This window comes from Armigeres subalbatus, chromosome 2, assembly GCF_024139115.2.
Source record: "Armigeres subalbatus isolate Guangzhou_Male chromosome 2, GZ_Asu_2, whole genome shotgun sequence".
Classification (NCBI taxonomy): Eukaryota; Metazoa; Arthropoda; class Insecta; order Diptera; family Culicidae; genus Armigeres; species Armigeres subalbatus.
The window spans coordinates 185,722,275-185,748,420 of record NC_085140.1 but is presented as its reverse complement, the minus strand read 5'-3'; the positions used below and the strand labels follow the sequence as shown (position 1 = coordinate 185,748,420).

At 38.6% G+C, this 26,146-nt stretch overlaps 2 protein-coding genes across 2 annotated transcripts in view; one reads left to right on the top strand and one right to left on the bottom strand.

Annotated features, from left to right (window-relative positions):
- LOC134215617 (uncharacterized) overlaps positions 1-11,152 on the top strand; it is a 33,158-nt gene extending 22,006 nt beyond the window's left edge. The window contains exon 3 of the mRNA XM_062694764.1: positions 10,351-11,152. Coding sequence (XP_062550748.1) covers positions 10,351-10,991 — 641 coding nt within the window. The 3' untranslated portion in view covers positions 10,992-11,152. The remainder of the gene's footprint in view (positions 1-10,350) is intronic.
- The window catches only part of LOC134215618 (titin-like), a 53,149-nt gene extending 28,178 nt beyond the window's left edge, over positions 1-24,971 (bottom strand). The window contains exons 1-2 of the mRNA XM_062694767.1: positions 24,706-24,971; positions 11,550-11,681 (exon numbers count right to left, since the gene is read on the bottom strand). Coding sequence (XP_062550751.1) covers positions 11,550-11,681; positions 24,706-24,777 — 204 coding nt within the window. The 5' untranslated portion in view covers positions 24,778-24,971. The remainder of the gene's footprint in view (positions 1-11,549; positions 11,682-24,705) is intronic.
- Positions 24,972-26,146: the final 1,175 nt, after the last annotated feature.

The following is a 26,146-nucleotide window of genomic DNA, read 5'->3' as shown; positions in this document are numbered from 1 at the left end:
TGCGAGTAAACGGCGCAATTTTTGTTTCAGCCGAAATTTTGTGGATTTTGAATGGTTTTTCAATTATTCTAAATTTGCTGTTGTGTGCGTGTATCTGTGTGTGTGCGTAAGTTTGCGTGTGTGTATGTGTGTGTGTGTGTGTGTGGGTTAAGGTGGCTCAAAAAACACTTTTTCAAATTTTTTGATGGGCCGCCCTCTTATTTGGTTCTATTTGATGCCCTGATGCTCTGGACAAAATTTCAGCCAAATCGGTCAACGTTTGGGCGGTGCTAAACTCGTTGGAAGTTTATATGGAAAAATGTATGCAGAAACATCCAAAAACAGTGATTTGCAGTTGGACGGCACAATTTACGATCAATAACCATAATACTCATTCAGTTCTTGTAGAATGAAATACAGAATGTTATGCTGAAAACCGCGAGAAGATTAGAGTTTATTAGGCAAAGATATTAGCATTTTACTGGAGTGTTGTAGGGGTGAATTTATTTCTTTTCAAAGGTAAAAGAAACGAAATTTGCTCAAACCCCACTTCAGAGGAATGCTAATAACTTAGCCGGGCAAACTCTAATCTTCTCGCGGTTTTCTGCATAACATTCTGAATTAAATTCTTCAAGATCTGAACGAGTATCATAGTTCTTCATCGTAAGTTGTGCCGTCCAACTGCAATTCACTATTTTTGGATGTTTCATACATTTTGCATATAAACTTCAACGAGCTGCTGCAAACGTTGACCATTAACTGAAATTGTCCAGAGCATCGCATCAACAGAATCAAGAAGGCGGCCCATCAAAAAGTGAAAAAGTTTTCTCATACTAATTTGAGCCACCCTAGTGTGGGTGTGTCTAAAATTAGGTACTTTTTTCTAACTGTGTAAGCTTGGTTGATGTCGTAATGTAGGTTGATGATAGTTGGCCACTTTTGTGTGGGCGAATATTTCATAACAGTTTTGTGTGGGCGAATATTTCATAACAGTACCGCCCAACATCGATTTTATTACTGTTTTGCATTTCTCGTACTAAAATGTTGTACCGATAGGCTGCATGATCACTCTAAAAACTCCATTTGCCCATAGTGGCCCATAGTGTCATACCAATCGACTCAGCTCGACAAACTGAGGTGATGCCTGTATGTGCACAAATTTTGTTAAAATACTTTTGGGAACTTAGCATTATATGACTTACAACAGGTTTCATTCGGGAAATCCTGCTCCATTGTTTGCTAATAAAAATTGGGCAGATCGGACTATGGGATCCGAAGTTATGCCCAAAACGCTATTTTTTATGCGCTAAATACGCTAAAAACACATATTATTCATATTTTCTTTAGCATTTTTGTTCTCGAGAAAGGCACAAATAACCGCTAGGTTTATTTTTACAAAAATCTTCAAAAAATTATATCAAATATGGGAAATGTGATGCTGGTTATATTCATGCAGATGTTCTGGGTTTCCAATTTATTACAGGTTTACCTCGATTATATGGACCCTCGATTATATGGACTTCGATTATATGGACATTTTTTTTCGCTCATTTTTTTTGTGTTTTGGGGTTTTAAAAAGATGTTGAATATTGTAAGTCACATTTTACATTGATTCTATATTTATTATGGTACATTGGGGCAAATAAAGGCCCGTAAGGCATGTTGTGAAGAGCATTAGTGATTAATCATAGATTTAATCATGATTAATGAATAATGGGTTATTTAATCATTTTCATTAATCATAATCATACAAAAAATACGATTCAATCATTAATCACTAATCGTTAATCATAGGTATTTGCATTTAATCATTAATCACTCATCGTATTCATGATTGTTTTGAGTTTATTCTTTAATCATCAGTTTTAATCATTGCATACATTGCTTTTATTCATTATTCTTTAATCATAATCATACAATTATTATACCATTAAGGTGATTATAGAATGAAGCCAGAAATCGGCCATTTTGTAAACCACGTGCTTTTCCAATATTTTTTTCAACAGCACGAGATGAAAGAACCATAACGCGTATGGGGCTGAATTAATGGTAGATCGTTTGCTTAGTTATGCTGAACAATCATAATTTGAGTTTCGGCACTGTACGAAAACTATTACGCCAGATTTAGGGTTTTGGAAATGTATGTAGATAAACATGTGGTGAATTTGAAATTCACCACGGGCTTCATTCTATAATCACCTTAATAACATAATTTGGTAGAAAGGTTACTTGATTATTGATCACTATGCATATCAATCAATTTGATTATTCATAATAATTAATCATTAATCATATCGATCTTTAATCATTAATCATACACATATTGTGTCAACATTTAATCACGATCGGTAATCGTTAATCATACTTCAATCGTTTTATTCTTTAATCATAATCGTTAATCATTGTCAAAAATTATTTTAATCGTTAATCATAATCATTAATCATTGTCAAAAATGGATAAATCATTAATCATAATCCATAATCATACAGTTGAATGGTTTAATCATAAGAAATTTAATCATTCATTGGAAGCTTTATTCATTAACGCTCTTTGTGATGTTATATATGGAGATGCACTCTGAGTCATATGTTCGATTGACTTGATTGATTTACCATTTTCACGTTGGAAAATTTCATTGAATATAATGATAAATATACAATTCCTTAATCTGCAACAGCCACGGCCACGTCCTTACAAATAGGTGGTGAAAAATATGCGTATTTACAGTATGCGGAGCAAGTGATAAGATGAGATTGTCATATTTAGCTGTTAGATCTTTGCTTCCAACCTTTTTCTGCTTTTGGTGCATGGAATTAAGTATAGAAGGACGGATGATGCATTAACATTTAGCAAACCGGACCCACTGAGACTGATTTTTTAGGTATATCCACGAAACTTGAAGAGTTTATTTCAATATGTGATACTTAAAGTTCCAAATTATTTTCAAACCTGGCATTATTTCTTCTGGAAGAACTTGATAATTATTTGAATGGTAAAAACTGAAAACTCTTCGAGCAGTCTTTATGTTTAAATAAATGTTGTCGAATATCCTGGTATTCACATTTGTTCAGCACAAGGCTTAAGGATTATACTGACGCTCAACGGTAGGAAAAGAAAATAAATATCTTTAGAATGTTCTTGTTAGCAGTTCTTAAATCAATTGCTGCTAAACCGTTCAGCAAAGCGTGATCCTAAAACGCTAATGCAAACTCGTTCATGCTGTGTAATGTGAGTGTTGTACAAAATACAACAGCGCGCGGTGGTGAAATTTTGAATGCAATCTCAAGTTTTGTTTGTTTATGAGGTTTCATCACCGCGAGAAACTTATTGATTGATTTTCATTGGCTTTTATCGGTGAGATCGAACTACCTAAGCTCAAAGTGGAAGGGAGCATGTTTGTAAAGCACGATGAAGCACAGAATTGAAAGTTATCGCAAGCGAGCGACAAGTATGAAATTGAATAGAAGTTGAAACGTAAGCAGAGGGCCATTGAAGAACAACACGAAATTGAAATCGCTGTTATTTTACCTAACGTCCACCCAGGAACGGCTTGGCTGATAGTGTGTGAACTATCTTACCAAGACAGGCAAAATAACAGCGATTTCAACCTTTCTGACTGATATGTTGTTCGGCGTTCGGAGACAGTTCTAGCGATCAGTGGCATTTTTCAGATATTCCTGCAAATTGGCGCTACTTATTGGAATTTTTCACGCAACAATTCACACGTTCCTACTTGGTCCAAGCGATCTAATACGAACCGTATTTGTCATTGTTTTGCCAATTAGATTCCTTGTTTATGAGGTTTCATCACCGCGAGAAACTTATTGATTGATCTCACCGATAAAAGCCAATGAAAATGGGTGGACGTTAGGTAAAATAACAGCGATTTCAATTTCGTGTTGTTCTTCAATGGCCCCTCTGCTTACGTTTCAACTTCTATTCAATTTCATACTTGTCGCTCGCTTGCGATAACTTTCAATTCTGTGCTTCATCGTGCTTTACAAACATGCTCCCTTCCACTTTGAGCTTAGGTAGTTCGATCTCACCGATAAAAGCCAATGAAAATCAATCAATAAGTTTCTCGCGGTGATGAAACCTCATAAACAAGGAATCTAATTGGCAAAACAATGACAAATACGGTTCGTATTAGATCGCTTGGACCAAGTAGGAACGTGTGCACCAACGTAGCGCCAATTTGCAGGAATATCTGAAAATGCCACTGATCGCTAGAACTGTCTCCGAACGCCGAACAACATATCAGCAGGTTGAAATCGCTGTTATTTTGCCTGTCTTGGTAAGATAGTTCACACACTATCAGCCAAGCCGTTCCTGGGTGGACGTTAGGTAAAATAACAGCGATTTCAATTTCGTGTTGTTCTTCAATGGCCCTCTGCTTACGTTTCAACTTCTATTCAATTTCATACTTGTCGCTCGCTTGCGATAACTTTCAATTCTGTGCTTCATCGTGCTTTACAAACATGCTCCCTTCCACTTTGAGCTTAGGTAGTTCGATCTCACCGATAAAAGCCAATGAAAATCAATCAATAAATCTCAAGTTTTGTCCGGGATTTTTATGAGGGCCCGCCACTGTGCGTCGTTTTGAATTTTAAATACGTGGATAGAGCGATTTATTTACATTGATTTAAATTCTTTTTAAGAATATCAATCAAACACAACTTGTTGCAAGGAGATTTTTTAAAGATAAGTGTCTAAAAAGTGAGACTGTTTCTACGCGATTTTTGCATAAACAAATGCATTTTGGCCATATCTTCTGAGCCAATAGTCTAATCCGGCCAATTTTCGTAAGGAGACAATAGGACAAAACTTTACATCGGTCCTTCTATATAAAGCCAGTTTTTGAATCTAACATATACCTTTCTCGACCACTCAGTGTTTGCTTTGTTGCTGAAACAGGAAGGCACTGTAGTTAGAATTCGTGAATAAGTATATTAGTGTGCTCACATTGAGCTGGGCGAAGTCTTCATTACTAATGTAATCTTAGAAACAAGCGGCTGGAAAAAAGGTACCGTTCTTATAGAAAATCATAATCTACTGAGTTATCATAAAATGAGCCCAAACATGCGGATTAGACTGTAAGGCAATATATGGATATTTTCTTTCAACTTTTAAGACTTATTTCATCGTGTAACACAAATTCCGAGAAAAAAAATTTGCTTCGATTATATGGAAAATTCGATTATATGGACTTTTTTGCATCGAAAAAGTCCATATAATCGAGGTATACTAAGGGTATACCTGTATTGAGTTCAGACCCATAGATCCTACCACGTAAACTACGCTCTGTACAATACTAGAAGCACCCCATTGTATCCATATAGGTCCTTAGAGGCCATGTGTATACTTTACGATTTAGATATTGTCAAATCAGATATTCTAAGTTCTCCAAGTCATTCTGGAGGACAGACTTAAAGGTTGTACCACGTCACAATATCATTAGCATCCAGGGTTCGTAATGCTCACTCAATTTCAGGAGCACAGGATGCTCCCTCACGAAAAGTTTCGGGGAGAAATCACTTTTCGGGAAAGAAAAACTGCTTGGAGAGTGATAACCAAGGGGTGGGTCGCTGAGCACAATTCAATTTGAATTCATTTTATTTTTTGTGACAATTTGTGCCACAGTGTGCCACAAATTGTGCCTAAACTGAGTGTGACAATTTGTCATTTTGACAATCAGAAAATTCTGGCAACACTTTCAAATGTCATCATCAAGTACCTTTTGGCGCGTTGAAAAAAATCATAAAAACGCGCGCATGCATTGGTCGATTTGACTCGACTATAGATAGTAGAATCTATAGATGAGCGAAAGCATGGCTGAGTCGATTTTTTTGCCCGTGCACACGCGCATATGACGTCACAGCCCTTAACGTTTCCATTGAAATCATGACGTCATGCTCGTTTGGAGACACGTTTGACAGTTCGTTTGGAGACAGAGGATTTATCTTCGCTCATCTATATATTCCACTATCTATAGACTCGACGATTTAATAAATGCATTCGTTCAACTTATCGGATCGAAAATCATGTACAGGTAGGTTTAATAAATGGGTTCGAAAGTTGCGATGCGAAGTGTTTTGGGGCTGGATGATGCCGTATCGGAATCCAGATCAGAGGTTTAATACTGGTGGTTCGGGAAAATCTAATTGAAAACAACTATGAATATATCAGCGATAATGGATTAGTATCAGATGTTACGAACAACACACACAAAAAATATAATTCTTTCAACATTTGTTTTGTTCTTTAGATCCGGAACTAGCGTGTTATCGCGATAACAAACCAATTTAGGAATATGTTGCAGCGGTTCATAACAAGATTTTCCCACCCGGAAGTTCCGATCCGGTGGCAAGAAAAGTAATCAAACAATGAGATAGATACTAAAGGTGATGAAGAAGGGAAATGTAAACAAAACTGGTGACGTAGATTATTGCACGGCATCTAATAACAGCTTTTTCGAACATAGTAGTCACAGTACTAGTGGTAGTTCATACAAACTATACACGGTTAAAAAAAGTGCATAATTTTAGTTACTTTTTTTCTTGCATCTCCCTCTCTCTTCTTTTTGTTGTCATGAAATGCTTTGTTGTCATGAAATGAAGAGCAAAACTACTCAAAATGGCAGATAAGTGTAAAAACGTTAAGTAATCGCATTTTGATTCGTGTAATGTCATATTCCCCAGGTAACGAACCCAACCATGCTTTAGCTCATCTATATAGATTCCACTATCTATAATTCGAACAAGCTGCCATTAGATATCATGCAACTATCTACGTTATGATTTTTTATTTATATTTTCCACCCACTAATACGCTTGCAGTTGGTCTGTTTCCTCACCTTAGTATCTATTTCATTGTCTATAAGCCAAAACAAGCTTTGGCAAGGTTGCCGGTATTTTATGGCATTGATCATTCAAATGTCAAAAGTGTGCCGAGTGTGCCACACTTTTGAATCAAAAACTGCAAATGAGTGCTCGGCACATTGTGCTCAGCGTCCCGCCCCTTGGTGATAACCGTTTTTCGCTCACTTCGATTGCCGCAAAACGTTGGTTTGCTCTTTTTCTTTCATATTCGAGTCTTTTCGTGGCATCATAAATGCAAATGGTAGTAGCTGTAGTAGTATGTGAAACAAATAACTTATCACTTTCAAACAGATAGCGTGGTGGTGTGGCTAGAGTAAGCACAGCTATTATTGTTACTATTCTGGGTTCGAATCCCGGTGCGGCCATACAATTTTATAATTGTTCTGCGATAATTCTCGCGAAAAGTGAATGAGCGTGATGAAGTGATGAAACGAAAAAGGATTTTCATCTAATAAGCAAGATTTTCGTTTATCTTCCAAGGCTGATTCTAGAGAAAAGATTGATGGGTGAAAGATGATCCTCAACATAAACAACGAAAAAAGATTCTCCCTTGGCCCGAAAAACGCTTGCTTTGCTCTCATTGAAACGAAAAGTTGAAACCCTGTTAGCATCCTATTGTATCCATATAGACGTAGGCCATGCGTATTATTTTCGATTTAGATATGATCGGGGTTCTGCCAAGGTCCGGGGTCCAAGTGCCAATGAAAAATTACCCATTTTTCTCGCACAAGTTTTAGTGTAGTAGACCCAGAGCCGTAGCGTGAGCACCCTTGGCGAAACCTTTTTTGGACGCCCATTTTTTACTAAGTGGAAATAAAATACACAAATTTTATATTTGGAGAAAAAATTCAATCTTACCAAAACAGAAGTAAGATGAAATGGTTTATTGGTTTAAAGATGCTTTCAATATTCAACAGATATCTGATATATGAAAGTGTCACATATAAAAATATGTTGTGATTTCAAATGTTTTTCCATATTGAATGTTAATTTGTTCGTGGGAAATAGCTGCGATTTTACACGTCATTGGAAATTCAAAACTGTTTGTTTGGTTAATTGCTGAAATAAATTATGCAAATAAAAAAATCAACTTTTCAGTGGATCGGTCTATGCACGGCTTCACTATCGGGCAGGGTTTGCAGAAATCGCTCTCAATAGATAACGGGGCCCTCCTTAGCCGTGCGGTAAGAGTGGGTCTGACTATGATTTGGAACCACTACTGGACCTGATTGGAGTAATATAATCCCACTCTTGCAATCCCACATCGGAACTAGTCTTATAATGAAAACCTACTTTATAGTGGGTTGGTTGAAAGCAGGAATCGCCAAAGGACTGTAAATCTTTGTATATGGTTTGGAAACACCACTGGACCAAGTTGGGTCAATGAAATTTAGATCTGAGCTAGGATCGATGTTTAGAATCGCAATTGGTCCTAGTCGGATAACAAAAAAACTAAATTTGGTATGGATTGGCTTGGCCCTTGGCGGGGGCCAACTTTCACCCCATTAACTAAAGATAAGTATCCAAAACCAGATACAGTAATATCCCGATTTTATCACCCCCCCTGACAAATTTTGGGGTATAAAATAGAAAATGTGACAAAATTGGAAAAAAATATTTTTTTTTTTGGTTTGCAAGTATGAATCAGTTCATGCCTTGTAAAAGCAACATAAGTGAATGGAACGGGCTTGGTGGTCATATGGCTACCGCTTCTGCCTCATACGCAGGAGGTCGTAGGTTCAATTCCAGGCCCGTTCCATTCCTCCTACATTGTATCTTTTATATATTTTTCATGTTCTAGCAATCGCTAGAACGTCGTCGTCCCGTGGGTTTACTCTAAATAGCCAGGTATATCCGTTTTCTTGATCTTTGTTAAGTAAGTTTATTTGTTTTTGTTTGTAAATTTCTAAGCTTTCCGCTACGTCAAGTTTTCAAGGATTTTGTATTTGTCTGAGAAGTGATATGTTGTCTTTCGTTAATTGATGATCTTCGTTAAATATATGTTCGGCTACTTTAGATTTGAAATGATAATGTATACCTTTTTCAGTGTCTTTGTTTGCTTTAGTTACTTCTGCCAAATGTTCTTTGAACCTCGTGTCTAGTGTTCGTTTTGTCTGTCCTATGTAGATTTTGTCACAGTGTGGGCATGATATTTTATAAACTCCAGATTTTCCTAATGCGTCAACGGGGTCTTTTGTGCTTCCAAGTAGTGTCTTCAGTTGGTTGTTCCTGCTACTGAAAACAAATTCGATACCAATTTTTCTAAATTTAGAGCGTAATGGTCTGGTTATATTATGGTCAAAATTAACGGATACTCGTCGCAATTCATTTGTTATTGGTGATAATGTATTTCATGATTTTCTGTACTGGGTTTTTCTATGTTTGTCTATAATAGCTTGAATAGTTCTAGTTGAGTATCCGTTTAGTCTAGCTGTTTCAAAAATGTAATTTAATGCTTTCTGTTTCCCTGTGACGCTACGTGGAAAAGTCTCGAGTCTATGTATCATGTGTTGGAATGCGGCTGCTTTGTGTTGGTGTGAATGGTTTGAAGTGTTGGGTATAACTCTTTGTGTGTATGTGTGGGTTTTCTGTAAATTTCAAACCAAATGAATTTTCTAAATTCTAAATTTTCTAAATTCTCCAAGTCATTGTGGAGTTCAAACCTAAAGGTTCTAATACGTCTACTACTAGCATCGGTGCATGTTTTACAAATGTATGTGTGTGACTGTTTATCATGATAAATAATAAATTCGATTCAATGAATTATTGGCAGTGGCTGATTTGCTACCCGCTACTTCCACATCCAGGCGCTATCGTATATGCGCAAACAGCCAGCATGAATTAACCGCCAGAAATGTGTATGGCGAAAGACATCTAACGCTGGTTTTCTCAAAATTAGGAACTTTTCATGAACAAATATTTGGTTCCAGTTATGAAAGATGGTGTCCTCTACTACGCCTACCAAATATTTTTAATTAGGGTGCTTAATTTTGAAAAGTCGAACCTTAGATGCCTTTGGCCATACTGATTTCAGAAAGTTAACTCCTAGTGTGCCGCTGTAAGAATCCTCAAGAAAACCAGCCACTGCCAATAATTCAATGAGACAAAAGTTCCATTGAGCAAAGCGGTAATTTTTCATAATGTGCTATTTGTATCAATGCTTTATGAAAAGCTTAATTTGGAGAATACTAGGGATTTTATTCAAATAGGCGAATTGATTTTGGCCTTGGTTTCTGGAACGAGGAAAGTGCGCTTCATTCGAACTATTTTTGCTTACTAATGTGCCTTACAGAAAGAATGGATTCCAATCTATCTGATAGTAACGTCAGTTGAACAAAATATGCTAAACAAAGAGAGTATTCGCCGTTTAAAATTTCAAGGTCAAATTCATTTACGCCTATTTGAAAAAAGTTCCTAGAATAAATTTTATTAAATTTGTTCGAACTGCAGATCCTCTAATAAGTCTCCCTAATGATGCTTTTCCCTCCCCAGGCCGCACGCCCGCGCCTTTCGATACATCGACGAGTGCCAAGCATACGCTGGCTCAACCTGATCGAATGAAAATAACAGAACAAGGGTTTGAACGCTACATCGCTGACACCGCCGGAGCTCGAGTCAGGTGCATTGTGAGACACTCAAAAGAAGACTTCCTGGTACAGTATGCATCCTTCGAAGATCGTAACAATGCAATCAAAAATTGCAACATCGCAATGCCTGGACTGATTGCAATCAGTCAAACAAAGCAGCGTTTCCTGGAACAAAGTGTCGAAATGGAGATCATGCAATGGGTCCAAGAAAATCCGTCATTCATGAACATGCTTCCGCCGGATAATGTTTTGCAAGCCTTGCTGATGGGACATCTCCAGAATATTGATCAAAGCTGGAAAACTGTCGTGAAGGTAGACAGGATTTGGGATTTGAAACTCCGCGGTAGGAAACATCATAGAAGAAGCATCGATCGATCGATCTCCACTAGAGCCATGCAGCTGTTTGGTGTAGCGTGCTCGTTTGTCCACCTAGTTACGGAACAGGTAGCGCATGAGCGTCAACAAAGAAGGGAACGAAGAAAAGCAAAAAAAATCAAACGTCGGCAGGAAATCAAAAAATTCATCAAAAATCCATTAAACAGGTGAGAAAGTGAGAAAACGACTTAAACTCTGCCATACTTCGCGTTACACTTTTTTTTATCCGTTATTACATTTGAATTCGACTGAAATAAGAACATTATCAACTGGACTCAATATTATTGTTCAAACGTAAAAAAATGTAAAAATGTAAAATGTTTTACAAATTTTTTTAATTCTGTAACAATTAATTACCGAAATTTCTAAGGCTCCTCCTAAGTCCCTCTTACCACTGAGGTATTACAAACTCTATATTCTTAAAAATTTAAAGTAGTTTTACAAAAAAAATCACATCTTAACCCTTAAATGCGCAATGTTGTTTTAAAACCACAAACCGAAAATACGTTTAATGTTAATAATTTCAATGGTTATTTACGTTAAAAATATTTCCGACGATTTCTAAAAAAATCGCCTTGCGCCTTTAAGGGTTAAAGAAGTTTATACATATTTGCATATTTGATGGCAACTAGTTATTTTAGTATTTGTAAGCTGCACACTAAAACATCTAACAAACAACACTACCCTAAGCATGATTTATCGTTTGTTTTTCGTTACACTTTAACTCACCTGACAGTCATTATCAATGTCAACGTAGAATCCGTCGGTTCGATTCGCACATACAAATGAATGGTTAATGTCATCACGTATCTCTTCGGCACCGGCTGGTAGCACGTACGCGTATGCTTTCACTTGTTTGCTCTGGAATAGACAAGAAATAAAAGCAACAGGACTTAGTACCTAAATTGTGAAGGTGGTGTGGTGAACGGTGAAGTGTGGCGCGGCACGACTCGGACATAAGTGAAGTCACGTTTCTAATTTTGGGCGAACCATAAGGGCATCCATATGGTGTAGTGTGTTGTAATAATGCATTTATCGAAAGGGAAACCGCGCCACCGGTCACTTTGCTGTATGTCGCCAAGAAAAGCATAATCGATAACCATAAGTGATCGGTATGGTAGAGGTTGATGTTTGAATGCAAAATGCGGATGACTTAATCGACAGCTAAGCTACGAACCGAGATTTTGGTGAACAAGGAAGCTTTATTTGTTAAAGTTACATTATTATTATAAACTAGTTTAATCGTGGACGCAGTAGCGCCCGTGGCAAGTGTTTTTATTTTTATTTTTTTTCAATATAAACGGTTAATTAACTCATGCATTAAAAAAATCAAACTTTCAACGTCTGTTGTCTGTGAATTTTTCCATCAAATGCTGTGTCTGGTTGTCTAAGGTTGTCACTGGTTTTGTTTTGTGCATCTGATAGTAAAAAAGAATTGAAGAGTCAAATATTTCATTTTTTGTTAGAATTTCCCCAAGTGCTGCGTCTGGTTGGCTAGTCACCGGACAGACAAACAGGGCTTAGAGTGGGGCGTCATGGTCATTTTTTCAAATCAATGGTTTTTCGAAGCTATTCTGGGTCCTGAACAACTGTGCAGAATTTGGGACCGATTGGTTGCTTCCTCGCTTTCCGCATCGCGTTTGAAGTTTGTATGGAAATTAGTATGAGGGAACGTATATTTTTGCATTTCTACTACTACAGGTTTAAGTTCATCGTAAACCAAGTGGCACATCGCGTTAAAGTATAACACAAAGGATGCCGAAAGACTTTGCTGAAGAGGGCACGTTGCTGGAACGTCCACGAAAAAAGTTATAACGCTTCGAAGAATGAGTGTTCAAACCATATGCAAAAAATCGTTTATTCTGCCAGCACTGCCGAACTACGTAGACCAATAATTTAAATGAGTGTTATTTCAAAATAATTGATCTTATAGGGCTTTAGAGCTAATGGGAGCTATCCGGAATAATTTCACAAAGAAAAAAATCCGACAAGAAGGAAGATGGGTTTTGCCCTTCGATAACCATAGGTTGTCTGGTAGTGCTGGCAGAAACATTGATTTCTTGCATATGGTTTGAACAATCAATTTTCGAAACGTAATAACATTTTTGGTAGACCTTCCAGCTACGTACCTTCTTTTGCATCTTCCAGACCATATGCCAACGTGTTGAGTCACGTGATTGATGATAAATTGTAGCCGCTAAGAGCAAAAATGTAAAAAAGTACGTTTTCTCATACTAATTTCCATGTAAATTTGAAACGCGATGCGGCAGGCGAGGTCGCAACCAATCGAGTTGATTTCGTAGTGATAGGCAAGTAGATGAAGTCTCGCTTAACTTTTCAAAAGGTCCTAAGTAACATTTTTTTCATGATTTAATTTGAGTACTGCAATCAAAAGCTTTGATATTGGTCTGTTGATTGCAATATTCAAATTAAATCATGAAAAAAATGTTACTTAGGACCTTTTGAAAAGTTAAGCGAGAAGTGAGTAATGATGTGGAAAACCCATTAGGGGCCATCCACAAAGTACGTCACGCTCCTAGGGGGGAGGGGGATTCCGAGCAGCGTGACGACTCATACAAAAATTTTAGAGGTGTAATACAAAAAGTGTGACAAAGGGGGGAGGGGGGTCGAAAACCGCCAATTTTTGCGTGACGTACTTTATGGATCTTGCCTTAACGAACCGATCCGTGTATTGAGCAAATTCTTCAATTAAAACCTTATCCAGATCTACGCATCGACAAACGATAAATTCGACAACTTGAATGTCTTGATTAAGTCTATGAAGACAAATGCACAATAGAATATTCGAAAGCAAACCTGGTGATACCCGAATGGTGAAACTTGCAGCTAGATAGACCATGTTCTGGTAGATGAGCGGCATTTTTCGATTGTTATCGATGTGCGGACATTCAGCTGTCTGAACATTGACTATGATCACTACCTCGTTGTCAGCAGAATTAGATCACGGTTGTCAACTGTATCGAACGAAAGATCACAGCGAACGATGCGTTACAACATCCAGCGATTGTCGGCGAAAGGAGCATCGGTTGGATACGCCAGTAGGTCGACGAACGGATAAGTGTAGGGGAATTATGGGTAAAACCGACACCACGTCAAATCTCTGATTTCAAGTGGTTTATTTATTATCAGACTAAGGCCGGAGTGGCCTGTGCTGCACATAAAAGTCTTCTCCATTCAGCTCGATCCATGGCTGCACTTCGCCAACCACGCAGTCTGCGGAGGGTCCGCAAATCGTCCTCCACCTGATCGATCCACCTTGCCCGCTGTGCACCTCGCCTTCTTGTTCCCGTCGGATCGTTGTCGAGAACCATTTTCACCGGATTACTGTCCGACATTCTGGCTACGTGCCCGGCCCACCGCAGTCTTCTGATTTTCGCGGTGTGAACGATGGATGGTTCTCCAAACAGCTGATGCAACTCGTGGTTCATTCGCCTCCTCCACGTACCGTCCGCCATCTGCACCCCACCATAGATGGTACGCAACACTTTCCTTTCAAAAACTCCCAGTGCGCGTTGGTCCTCCACGAGCATCGTCCAGGTCTCGTGTCCGTAGAGAACTACCGGTCGTATAAGCGTTTTGTAGATAGTCAGTTTGGTACGGCAGCGAACTCTATTCGATCGGAGCGTCTTCCGGAGTCCAAAGTACGTACGATTTCCAGCCAATATGCGCCTCCGAATTTCTCTGCTGGTATCGTTATCGGCGGTCACCAGTGAGCCCAAGTACACCAATTCTTCAACCACCTCGATTTCGTCACCACCGATGGAAACTCGTGGTGGGTGGCTTACATTGACCTCTCTTGAGCCTCTTCCTATCATGTACTTCGTCTTCGACGTGTTGATGACTAGTCCAATCCGTTTAGCTTCGCTTTTTAGTCTGATGTAGGCTTCCTCCATCCTCTCAAAGTTACGTGCCATGATATCAATGTCGTCGGCGAAACCAAATAACTGGACGGACTTCGTGAAAATCGTACCACTCGTGTCAATCCCTGCCCTTCGTATTACTCCCTCCAAAGCGATGTTGAATAACAGACACGAAAGACCATCACCTTGTCGTAACCCTCTACGCGTTTCGAAGGGACTCGAGAATGCCCCTGAAACTCGAACTACGCACATCACCCGATGCATCGTCGCCTTGATCGACCGTATCAGTTTATCCGGAAATCCGTTTTCGTGCATTAGCTGCCATAGCTGGTCCCGATCGATTGTATCATATGCGGCTTTGAAGTCGATAAATAGATGATGTGTGGGCACGTTGTATTATCGGCATATCTGCAATACCTGACGTATGGCGAACACCTGGTCTATGGTAGAGCGTTCGCCCATAAATCCCGCCTGGTACTGCCCCACGAACTCTCTTGCAATTGGTGTTAGTCGGCGGCATAAAATTTGGGAGAGTACCTTGTAGGCGGCGTTCAGCAATGTGATTGCGCGATAGTTGCTGCAATCCAGCTTATCGCCCTTTTTGTAGATGGGACACACGACACCTTCCATCCACTCCTGCGGCAGAACCTCATCCTCCCAAACCTTGGTATTTCAAGTGGTTATCGGACAGAATTTCGACACACTTTGAATAAACGTTTAATTTTATGTATTTCTAGTCATTTTGTAACTGGCGGAGACGTGTAAAAGTCATAATAAACAGACAATGAGCATTGATCACCATTGAGGAGGTGATTTATGTAAAATTTTGGCATCGGTGTATAAGCTTTTTCGACAATAATTTGTTGATTATCAGTATTTAATCAATCTCTGATCCATAATTGAACATCATTTTGTGTATGTTGTGGAGAAAATGTTAACTTTTCTAATTATAAACATCCACATGTATCTCATCATTATTATGTTATCAGTTGGGGTAAATTCGACACCTGCCATCAAATCACGAAATAGACTCATCATTCGCATAATATAAGTCAAGTATTGGAAAACGAGGCGCTGGGGAATATAACTTTATCATAGACCGGTTACATACCTTATCATCATTGGGCGTGACAATAGGTCTAGGGGGTACCACAGACAAACAGACGTAACAGCTAGAACAATTTGTTTTAAAATCCATCGATCAGCTATTTTATCACCACCTAACGTGCATGTTGTACGAAACAAAGTTTCGTACGACAATGTCAACAGAAGGCGCTAGTGTCAGGTGTCAAATACAAGGGTATACGATGCGCGCGCCCCTGTATGTGAAACTCGCAAGCAGTTGAATTTAATACGATCGTTGAGCTCATGGTCGATGGGAATTTCCTCAGTGTTACGTCTGTTTGTCTGTGGGGGTACTATTGAGTCATCAAGGAAAACCTGCAGGTCGGATAACAATAGCGCCCAAAGAAGAACCGTATTTTAAGTTTATTTTGCTCTTAGATATATTCAATCCGTTCTCTAGTGTTGTTCTTTCGTGATCCATTTTTACTCCTGTAAACGGAACTAGTCATTTTCATTTCTTGTCATAACTGCACCATACGCATTTATTTTAAATCGTCATTATAAACAACTTTTTAAAATAAGTGAAATTTAAATGTAGGTCAATATTTACAGTAGTTAGTAAATATGTTACTAACATTCTTATACTCTATATATTTTTCACCCGACCCACTAAAGAAACTAAATAAAATATGATATGTGGTGATGATTTTAAATATATAAAAAAATCAGCCATCGTTTACGAGTGACCCCTAAACATGAATTTCATACAAAAATATCAAAATGAATGTTGTTAAACATTTTCAATTATGTTGCAACATCATTTAGAATTGTTCTGATGTTCGATTCCATAACGATTTGATGTGTCGGTTTTACCATCATGTGGTGTCGATCTTACCCGCACCCCAGCTGGTTGGGCTGTAAGGGACTAGCGATTGGAAACTCGGTTCGTGGAACTGCAAATCTATCAACTCCATCGGAAGCACACGCATACTCGCCCATGTGCTCAAGAACCGTGGATTCGGCATCGTAGCGCTGCAGGAGGTTTGTTGGAAGGGATCAATAGTGCGAACGTTTAGAGGTAATCATACCCTCTACAAGAGCTGCGGCACCACACACGAGCTAGGAACAGCTTTCATAGTGATGGGCGATATGCAAAGGCGCGTGATCGGGTGGTGAAAGAATGTGCAGGTTGAGGATCAAAGGCCGGTTCTTCAACTTCAGCATAATCATCGTCCATAGCCCACACTCCGGAAGCACTGATGATGATAAGGACGCATTCTACGCGCAGCTGGAACGTGAGTACGACAGCTGCCCAAGCCAAGACGTCAACATCATCATAGGAGATTTGAACGCACAGGTTGGCCAAGAGGAGGAGTTCAGCGCTCACCGGCTGACGAACGAGAACGGCTTACGACTAATTGATTTCGCCGCCTACAAGAATATGGCCATTCAAGCCGGCTTCGTTGACGGCCGCTCGACAACGGACCAGATCTTTCTTGTACGGCAAATCCTTCAAAAATGCCGTGAATACCAGGTCCCAACGTACCATCTGTTCGTTGATTTTAAGGCGGCATACGACAGTATAGACCGCGTAGAGCTATGGAAAATTATGGACGAGAACAGCTTCCCTGGGAAGCTTACCAGATTGATCAAAGCAACGGTGGATGGTGTGCAAAACTGTGTGAAGATTTCGGGCGAACACTCTAGTTCGTTCGAATCGAGCCGGGGACTAAGACATGGTGATGGACTTTCGTGTCTGTTGTTCAACATTGCGCTAGAAGGTGTCATGCGGAGAGCCGGGTGTAACAGCCGGGGTACGATTTTCAACAGATCCAGTCAATTTATTTGCTTCGCGGATGACATGGACATTGTCGGACGAACATTTGCAAAGGTAGCAGAACTGTACACCCGCCTGAAACGTGAAGCAACAAAAGTTGGACTGGTGGTGAATGCGTCAAAGACAAAGTACATGCTTGTGGGCGGAACCGAGCGCGACAGGGCCCGCCTGGGAAGCAGTGTTACAATAGACGGGGATACCTTCGAGGTGGTCGAGGAATTCGTCTACCTCGAATCCTTGCTAACGGCTGATAACAATGTTAGTCGTGAAATACGAAGACGCATCATGTAGAAGTCGTGCCTACTACGGGCTCCAGAAGAAACTGCGGTCAAAAAAGATTAGCCACCGCACAAAATGTGCCATGTACAAGACGCTAATAAGACCGGTTGTCCTTTACGGACATGAAACATGTACAATGCTCTAGGAGGACTTGTACTCGGAGTATTTGAGAGACGGTTGCTTAGGACCATCATTGACGGTGTGCAAGAAGGCGAACCCAGTATCCAGAAGTTAGCTAAAGCCGGAAGGGTACGATGGGCAGGACATGTTGCAAGAATGCCGGACAGCAACCTTGCAAAGATGGTGTTCGCTTCCGATCCGGCCGGTACGAGACGGGCAGACCAGGTGCAAAACGACTTGGCGAGCGTGGGGCGTATTCGAGGATGGAGAGATGCGGCCTCGAACTGTGTATTGTGGCGTCAAATTGATTCAGTGTTATCTGTTTAGATGTAGACTAAATAAATGAAATAAATGAAATCAACGTTAGCGACAACATCAAAGACTTAAGGAAGTCGATGAAACTTGTGCGAGATAATCGGTTAAGGATTACTATATGAAAAGTTGTCTAATGTTTTTCTTAACTACACAAGGACAGACAGACATTCGTTAAGCTGGTCAAGCTTGCCGATTGGTATATATAACACTATAGGCCTCCGAAGCTTATATTAATAATCATGTCCACTCTATTCGGGCAATTCTTTCGGATTTGGATGATTTGGACGTCGCAATTCAACTTGGAGGTTCATTACAATCTGGGAATTACAATCAATCCAAAAAAAATGTCAGAAACAAAAAAGAAAACAAATTTGTTGCCAACTTTTCATCCCGTTATTTTGCATCATCTCTACAGCAAATTTCAGTTTAAGGCTATCGTAGTGTCTGCTTTTATGCAAATATTCGATAACCTAACTCTGATTACGGAAATAGCATTGTATTTTCGAATAATTCAGAGCATGCAATGGAAATAATTCTTGTCATATTGTGTTCGGGTTCTGATAAAGGTTTGTTGCGAAGTGCTTTGTCAGTAACAAACTCTGTTGATGACAAAGCGTATATTGTTGGGCGATGCTCGAATTTTGATTCCCTGTTCCCGGTCTTGGGTGTGCAGCAATCGTACCTCCCGACATCTACCTCAATTTTGTTAGACGGATTCAGTTTAAATTGCCTTACGCAAATCAACCCGATTGCGAGCCACAATTCCCGTATACTTGACTTGGTTTTAGTCAATGACAACATCAAAAGTGAATCTACGGAACCTTTGATCGATATTGATTTGAACCATCCGGCCCTTGAGATCACCATTGAACTGAAACTCCCAACGGTGTACGAAGATGTCGCGGATCTATATAGCCTGCATACTTAAAATAAATCGCAGATTTTTGTGAAATTTCACCGAAATCTCAACAGCAGAACTGTTCGGTGAATAATTTTACAGATTTTCGGTGGTTTTGACAGTTGAACAAAGGAAAAATCGCCGAAAATTTTGTGAAATAATTACCGAAAAATCTGCTGAAGCAAAATTCACCGAAATATGTGAAATTATTTAAGTGTGTGGATTTCCATCGCGCCAATTACACTAATTTGTGTAAGACAATCTCTGCCATTGACTGTCGAACTCTTGAGACGGCTACTTGTGAAGATGATGCATTGGATTACTTAAATGAGCAGGTGAATCAAGCCATCTTTGACTGCGTTCATCTCCGTCGACCTGCCCCTAAACCACCATGGTCGAATTCCCGATTACGTCAATTGAAACGAGCAAGGTCAAAAGCTTTACGTAGTAACTGTCGATCTCGTTGCGCATTCTTGAAGCGGGTATTCACTCATCAGGCGAGTAACAGTTTTCGTCTGTGCAGCCGTTTTCTCTACAAGCGATACGTGATCCGTACACAGTTCAACCTATGTAGGAATCCGAAGCAGTTTTGGTCTTTCGTTAATTCCAAGAGGAAAGGAAATAGATTGCCGGTGGAAATGCACCTTAAGGACAAGTGCACCTGTACGCTGCAAGGTAAATAAATGCAACCTGTTCGTGGACCACAAACCTGTCTCCATATGAAGAACGTTGCCAACTTCTGGGACTACACATCTTAGAACGACGACGTTCCATCGGTCAAGCTGTTTTTGTGGCGAAAATTTTAAAAGGAGAAATTGACATCTGTTCTAACCGAGATCAATATTTACGCTCCAGCAAAAATTCTACGCCAGCGGAATTTCTTCAACCTTGAAACGCGAAACGTTGAATAAGGTCAGTATAATCCTATAAGATTTATGTGTAGTATTTTCAATGACGTTTTTGAACTGCTTGATTTCAACCTAACCACGCAGACCTTTTAAGAACGACTCTCATTAAGACAATAACTATTTCAAAGCAAAAAAAAACAATTTTTCAAAGCATTTTTACATGTTGTATGTGTTAGTATATAAACCCTAATTGTTCATTAACCCTGTCCACGGATGATGGGGTCAACGTTGATAAGTGAAGTGTCTGCATATTGTTAAAATTGTGAATTAATTTGTTCTTTTATAGTACACATTGCTAGTATTATTAGTACTCACCACATTACCGTTAGACGAAAACGAGATGAATTTAATTGCATCCGAGTAAGGTTACACTATAAGCAGTACTGAGGTACGTATTTTAATCCCGGTAACATTTCAATTTAACAGAAACGCGTCGAGTATTTTTTGCCAATATATAGAAAATAATAAAACACTTGATATATCATACCTCCATGCAAATACTTAGAGAAGGTGTCGCATGATCTAACAACATCTTCTTGAGTAGGGTAAGACGGTATAATCCGCCCCACCTGGTCAAAACGCCCCCCTTTGATTTCTAGAGAACTATAACTAATTAAGGGTCAAAACCAGTTGGTACCTATAAGTATTTGTAAACCCATCATACTATGTGAATGTGGAAGTATTTTTGTATTACACAATGAAAATAATAGCAAAATACAAAAAGTTACAGTTTTGATGTAACTTTTCATGTTTGTTTGCTCAACATTCTGGAGCGACTCTGGCATACTGTCCGCAAAACTTGCACTGGAACACTCAGTTGAGCAACAAAATTATTTTTCTCAGTGATTACTATGATATAAAATTGCCTCCTGTAACGATTTTCGAAAACATGTTTCACTGGCCAAAACGCCCCAGTGTAGGCAGGACGATATGCCCTTACCAACTGGACACAAGCGCAGCGAGCCTGCAGCAGTTGCTTCCAAATTGTATGGAGAATATTGAAATGTAATTTACACCTGCTTAAATGGACCTATGTTGGTTTTTCAATGTCAAGCGCATAAGGATTTGTAGCCTTTTTTTATGGGATTGATAAAATACCAATGAAGGGCTATTAAACGTCTTTGGTTGAGGTGGAGCGTATTGCCCAGGCACTTTTTAAAATTCATTTTTTCACGACTTTTCAAAAAAGCTTTATTACGTGTTCTCGGGAATATTTTATATGAATACTCACTGGCAATGCATTTGCGACTTTTTCGACTACCAAATAACACCAAGTTTGCATAAATTGCGTTGAAAAGTAAAAAGTTATCTTAGGAGTTGCATATTATACCGTCTTACCCTATATGCTGCGGAGGTTCCGGCAGGGTCTAGTACCAGTCTTAACTAACAAAATACTAACACAAAAGACTGGGAAGCAAACGATCATCCATTGCACCAATTGTAGTTCATAGTTCAGTATACAGTAAGTAGTGAAAGTAGATACTGTAGATTTACTAATTTTGCATTATATACGGTGATTGTATTCGTTATTTCTTCTCAGTAATCTTTGTTATTTTACTCTTACTTTTACTGCATGGATTAACGTATAAACAAACCTTTTTCGCTCTTCATTTTTTTGGGTTAGGAAAAAATAACACATACTCCAATGTAAAGAAAGATTGAAGGATATAGGAGACGTGAATAAGTGTATTCTGAAAGACAAATAAAATTAGTTGACTACCTTATAACTCAGTAAATAACCGATAGGGAATGAACTCATGATCAGCGCTAGACGGTAAAACAAGAGACAGTGTCACGTTTAATTGAGACCTTAGCCACCTATGTACATGATAATAGACCATATGATGCTTTCATCCACTATCCTTTTCTCTACATGACTAATAGTTTGACCACCTAAGGTAGTGAGGAGGATCAATCAATGTCTTTTTGAGCCCATCATCGAATGGAAGCTCACGAAATGGTTTGAAATCTTTACTGACTGATTCTAGTTCCGAGACGATGATGATGCTATGCAAGGCCGTCATAAGTCCTCAAAGATAGTATTAGGCGTTTTCTTGGAACATGGTTCAAAATATGTAGTTGTTAAAATAGCAGGCTCAATTTTTTTAAGATTGTTTGGTGAACGGTTCTAAACTGTGGCCAATTTTGGCTTTTCGATTCAGTTTCGACTGCTTTCACTAGATAATTTTCAAAACTTTGGACGATTATTGATATTCATCAAATTGTAATACGATATTTTAGTTTCAAAATAAGTTTTCATGAAAGGTGTTTATTTGAAATATAGTCAGCAATTCAAATTTAACGAGGTGTATCGTGTATACCTATACCATATACACATCAACATAATTGTATTTTATGTGACCAAAAGATCCAACGAGTAGTACATATTTTTAATGATGTTATTCATATAAATCAATGCTTCATAATCGTAAAATTCATTCATTTAGCTAGGAAATAGACGCAATGAAGCATTACCATACCATTGATAACTGAATCTTGGACCAGACTTTAAAGACTTGAATTTTGAAGAGCAGAATAGAACATGACCATTTGACTACTTAAATTTATGATATCAGACAGTACTGTAAAGGATATAATCGCCATAATCTTGATCAACCGCCAAAATAATGGAAGCTCTCAGATTAATATGTCGATTTATTGCAATAGTACTTAAATTAATTTATTGTATATTTACGATACCATTTAAATTATTCCATGTTGAAACAAAGTCCACTAGTATGATCCCATCACATTACATCAAAGTGTTATGGCTCGGCTGCGGTGGTGGGCGCGGTGACGCGTTTTGACAGAGAATACAGAATTACTGTCAAGATGCGCCGTTGCGTTAATCGCTGTAGAACGGCCTTTACTTGGAGATGCCATCATGACCACCCGTTGTCAACATAGACTACTATTCGGTATTGAATGTCGGCTCCAAGAAAACATTAAATCAACTTTACATGTTAATTATTCGGAAAACATTCATGCGCGTGATGAGCTTTCATTATTATTATTATTTGTTTTTAAACTGACAGACTGCGGGAAGGGAAATGTATCGGTATGATCACAATACGAACCCAGACCGCAGTGACCTAGTGAGCAACATAGCTTGAGTCGTCTGCTAGTATTGTGTATCACATGGAGAGCCCAGTCGAGATACCAGTCTATTAAGACTACAACTGGTCAACTCTCGAAAAAAAAAAAAATACGATCCCAGACCGCAGTGACCTAGTGAGCAACATAGCTTGAGTCGTCTGCTAGTATTGTGTATCACACGGAGAGGTATACTATAGTAGGCGATTCCATGCAAAAAAAATTAGAATTTTTTACAAGAATTTCTTTTGAAATTTTACTAGAAATTCTTCAAAAATTTCATGACAAATTATTTCAAATTTGAAATTTTCGAGACTTCAACTATCTATGGGAAAGTTTCCGGGACGTCCGTGGGAAATTCTTTGTTATTTCAATGAGTAATTCTTCGGAATTTCTACGGCAATTTCTTGGCGATGGCCAATGAAAATTCTTCGTAATTCGTGTTCCAGGGAACATTATCAGAACTTTCCTAAAAAAGTCTACGAGTTCCAGTGAAAAAAAATTTCCGCGGTAACGCCATTATTTTTTTTATGACAAATTATTCAAAATTTTCATGAGAAATTTATCGAACTTCTCACTGTAAATGCTCCAGAGTTTTGACAGAAAATTATTTGCAAATTATAGGGTATTTATATAGGAAATTCTTTGAAACTTCACCGAAAAACTTCTCAGACTTCAAAAACTTCAAAATTTCAACAGAATATAAAATTGAGGAAATCATCAAAATTTTCAAAGAGAATTCTTTGGAATTTTATCTGAGAATACAGGAAGTTTTAGGGTTATTGATCAGGATATTTTGGTTTGATATTTTTTTGGAATTTTCATTTCAAATTCTTCGAAATTTGCATTGAGAATTCTTCAGACTTCTACAAATTTTAACTGGCGTGGAAAATTGTAGGTTATTCAGGTATAAGATTTTAAACAGCGGCCTGCCGATGTAAAAATATAGGCGGGGGATAAGGGGCACGTAAATATAGGCGGCTACGTGATGGGGTCACAAATCTTGCAAAAGATGACCACCTGGTTTCTGAATGGCCCTATAGTACTTGTCTCCAAAGATCAATATACGATAACAAGTAATTTTATCATAATTTTGTAGTGGGGGCTACGTGTCGGATTCAGTTTGCGATGCGTTTAATTTAATGACCTGTGACGACTGTGCAAGTATTATCCGTCTTTTTTATCGTCTCCTATTTCGAATAGATAGTAAATTCTGCGAATTCTCCTAACAGCAATTCCAACAGGAGAGATCGCTCCACAATTTTTGGCGCCAAAGAGCCGTTATCTGCTACCAAATGATATGCAACTCAGCACGCCTCGATAATTACACATTTTTATAAATGTTTTTCAATTTCTAATTATTAAATACAATAGTTTTATTTCTGATTCACTTATTATTAATTATCAATAAAGTCCTTCTCGATCGTCCATTTTCGCACAAACACCGTTCAATTTCGCTCCATCCATATATGTTCAATTATCCACTTACACGATTCGGCAGTGTTCTAGCCTGACACAGTCCAATCACAAACGCTGCTAGCAACAGTCCCACACGACACATCGTCTCTTAGTTCGAATCCTTCTTTTTTCGGCAAAGCGTATGAATGATGTCGCAATATCAATTTCACTAATTTATGGATTCATGGGTTTTCGCACATCACCGGAAGCTCTTCGCTCGATTAGTTAATCACGCGCCTTTATCGAAATAATCAACCGTAATCACACAGTTCAATAGTCACTTCGGCCCGGTGGTCAAGACTATTATGTGCGAAAATTTCGCCATTCAAATCAATTTATAGTGAAACCTGTTGAACAAAGGGCACTCGGGGTGGACGATGGGTCTTGGGTTGGGTGTTTTCGGCGCTTCCTCACTTATTTGGAACACCACACATTCATGCGTCAGAGCGAACAGGAGTGCTTTCGTTGTCACATAGGTATGCATGTAGCTAGTAAGCCCATCATCGGTCACCTGTGCACAAAAATACCGGTAAAACGCAGCGCCGCCGTCAACAGAGGGGAGAGGGTCCTAAAAAGCAATGACTAATGCTTATTTTCTAACGGTTAATTGCAATTTGAAATTATTCTAAGATGCATTTTTGAAGCTAAGATTTATTCCAGAAATAAGTTGATTGTTGTCCCATTGCTTTCTATCAAAAATATGATAGATCGGTTTATTGGTTCGGAAGTAATGGCAAAAATAATATTCCTACTGCCAGAATGTAATGAAAACACTTTTTATTTTATTCAACCTAAGATAAGGTTTGTACTAAATATTTACGTGTTGTAAGAACTAGGAGATTTTAATTATTGATAATTGAAAAGATTTTCACATATTATTGCTATTACGGAAAAAAACAATTGGTTTTTCCCTGGGTCAACCATTACAAATAATCTGATGCATTTTAGTACACTCCCCCTACCTGTTCGAAGAAAGAAGAAAGCATTCCAAAGTAACACCAATCAATTGGGAGTGGGTGGCGACCAAAGCAGGATTGCAATAGAATATATAAATGGGGAATCTTTTACACGCCCGGCGTTTTATTTAGTTTGGCTAGTGAATGCTGATGCTATATGGATGGCAACGAACTTCGCGCTAAAATAATTATCCTCTAATCGTCTGCAACAATACACCGCTATAGCATCGTTTCTTGTAAATTGGATATTAATGTGGAACAATAAACCTACCAGATCAAGGATGTTATCGATCATTTAGTAATCTGTGTTCTATCATTTAGTAGTTTGTTAATAACTCATTCCAGAGACTAAATTTCAAAATGTGTTGTATGGTGGACTTTTAGTGCAATGGTTCATCCACAACTCTGCCTAATAGTTCATTTTTTTTTTGCTATACAATTATGCTCGGCCAAACATCTAAGGTTATCTAAAGCTGCGTCTCATTTGCCGAATTATACTAAAATTAAATTTAAAAA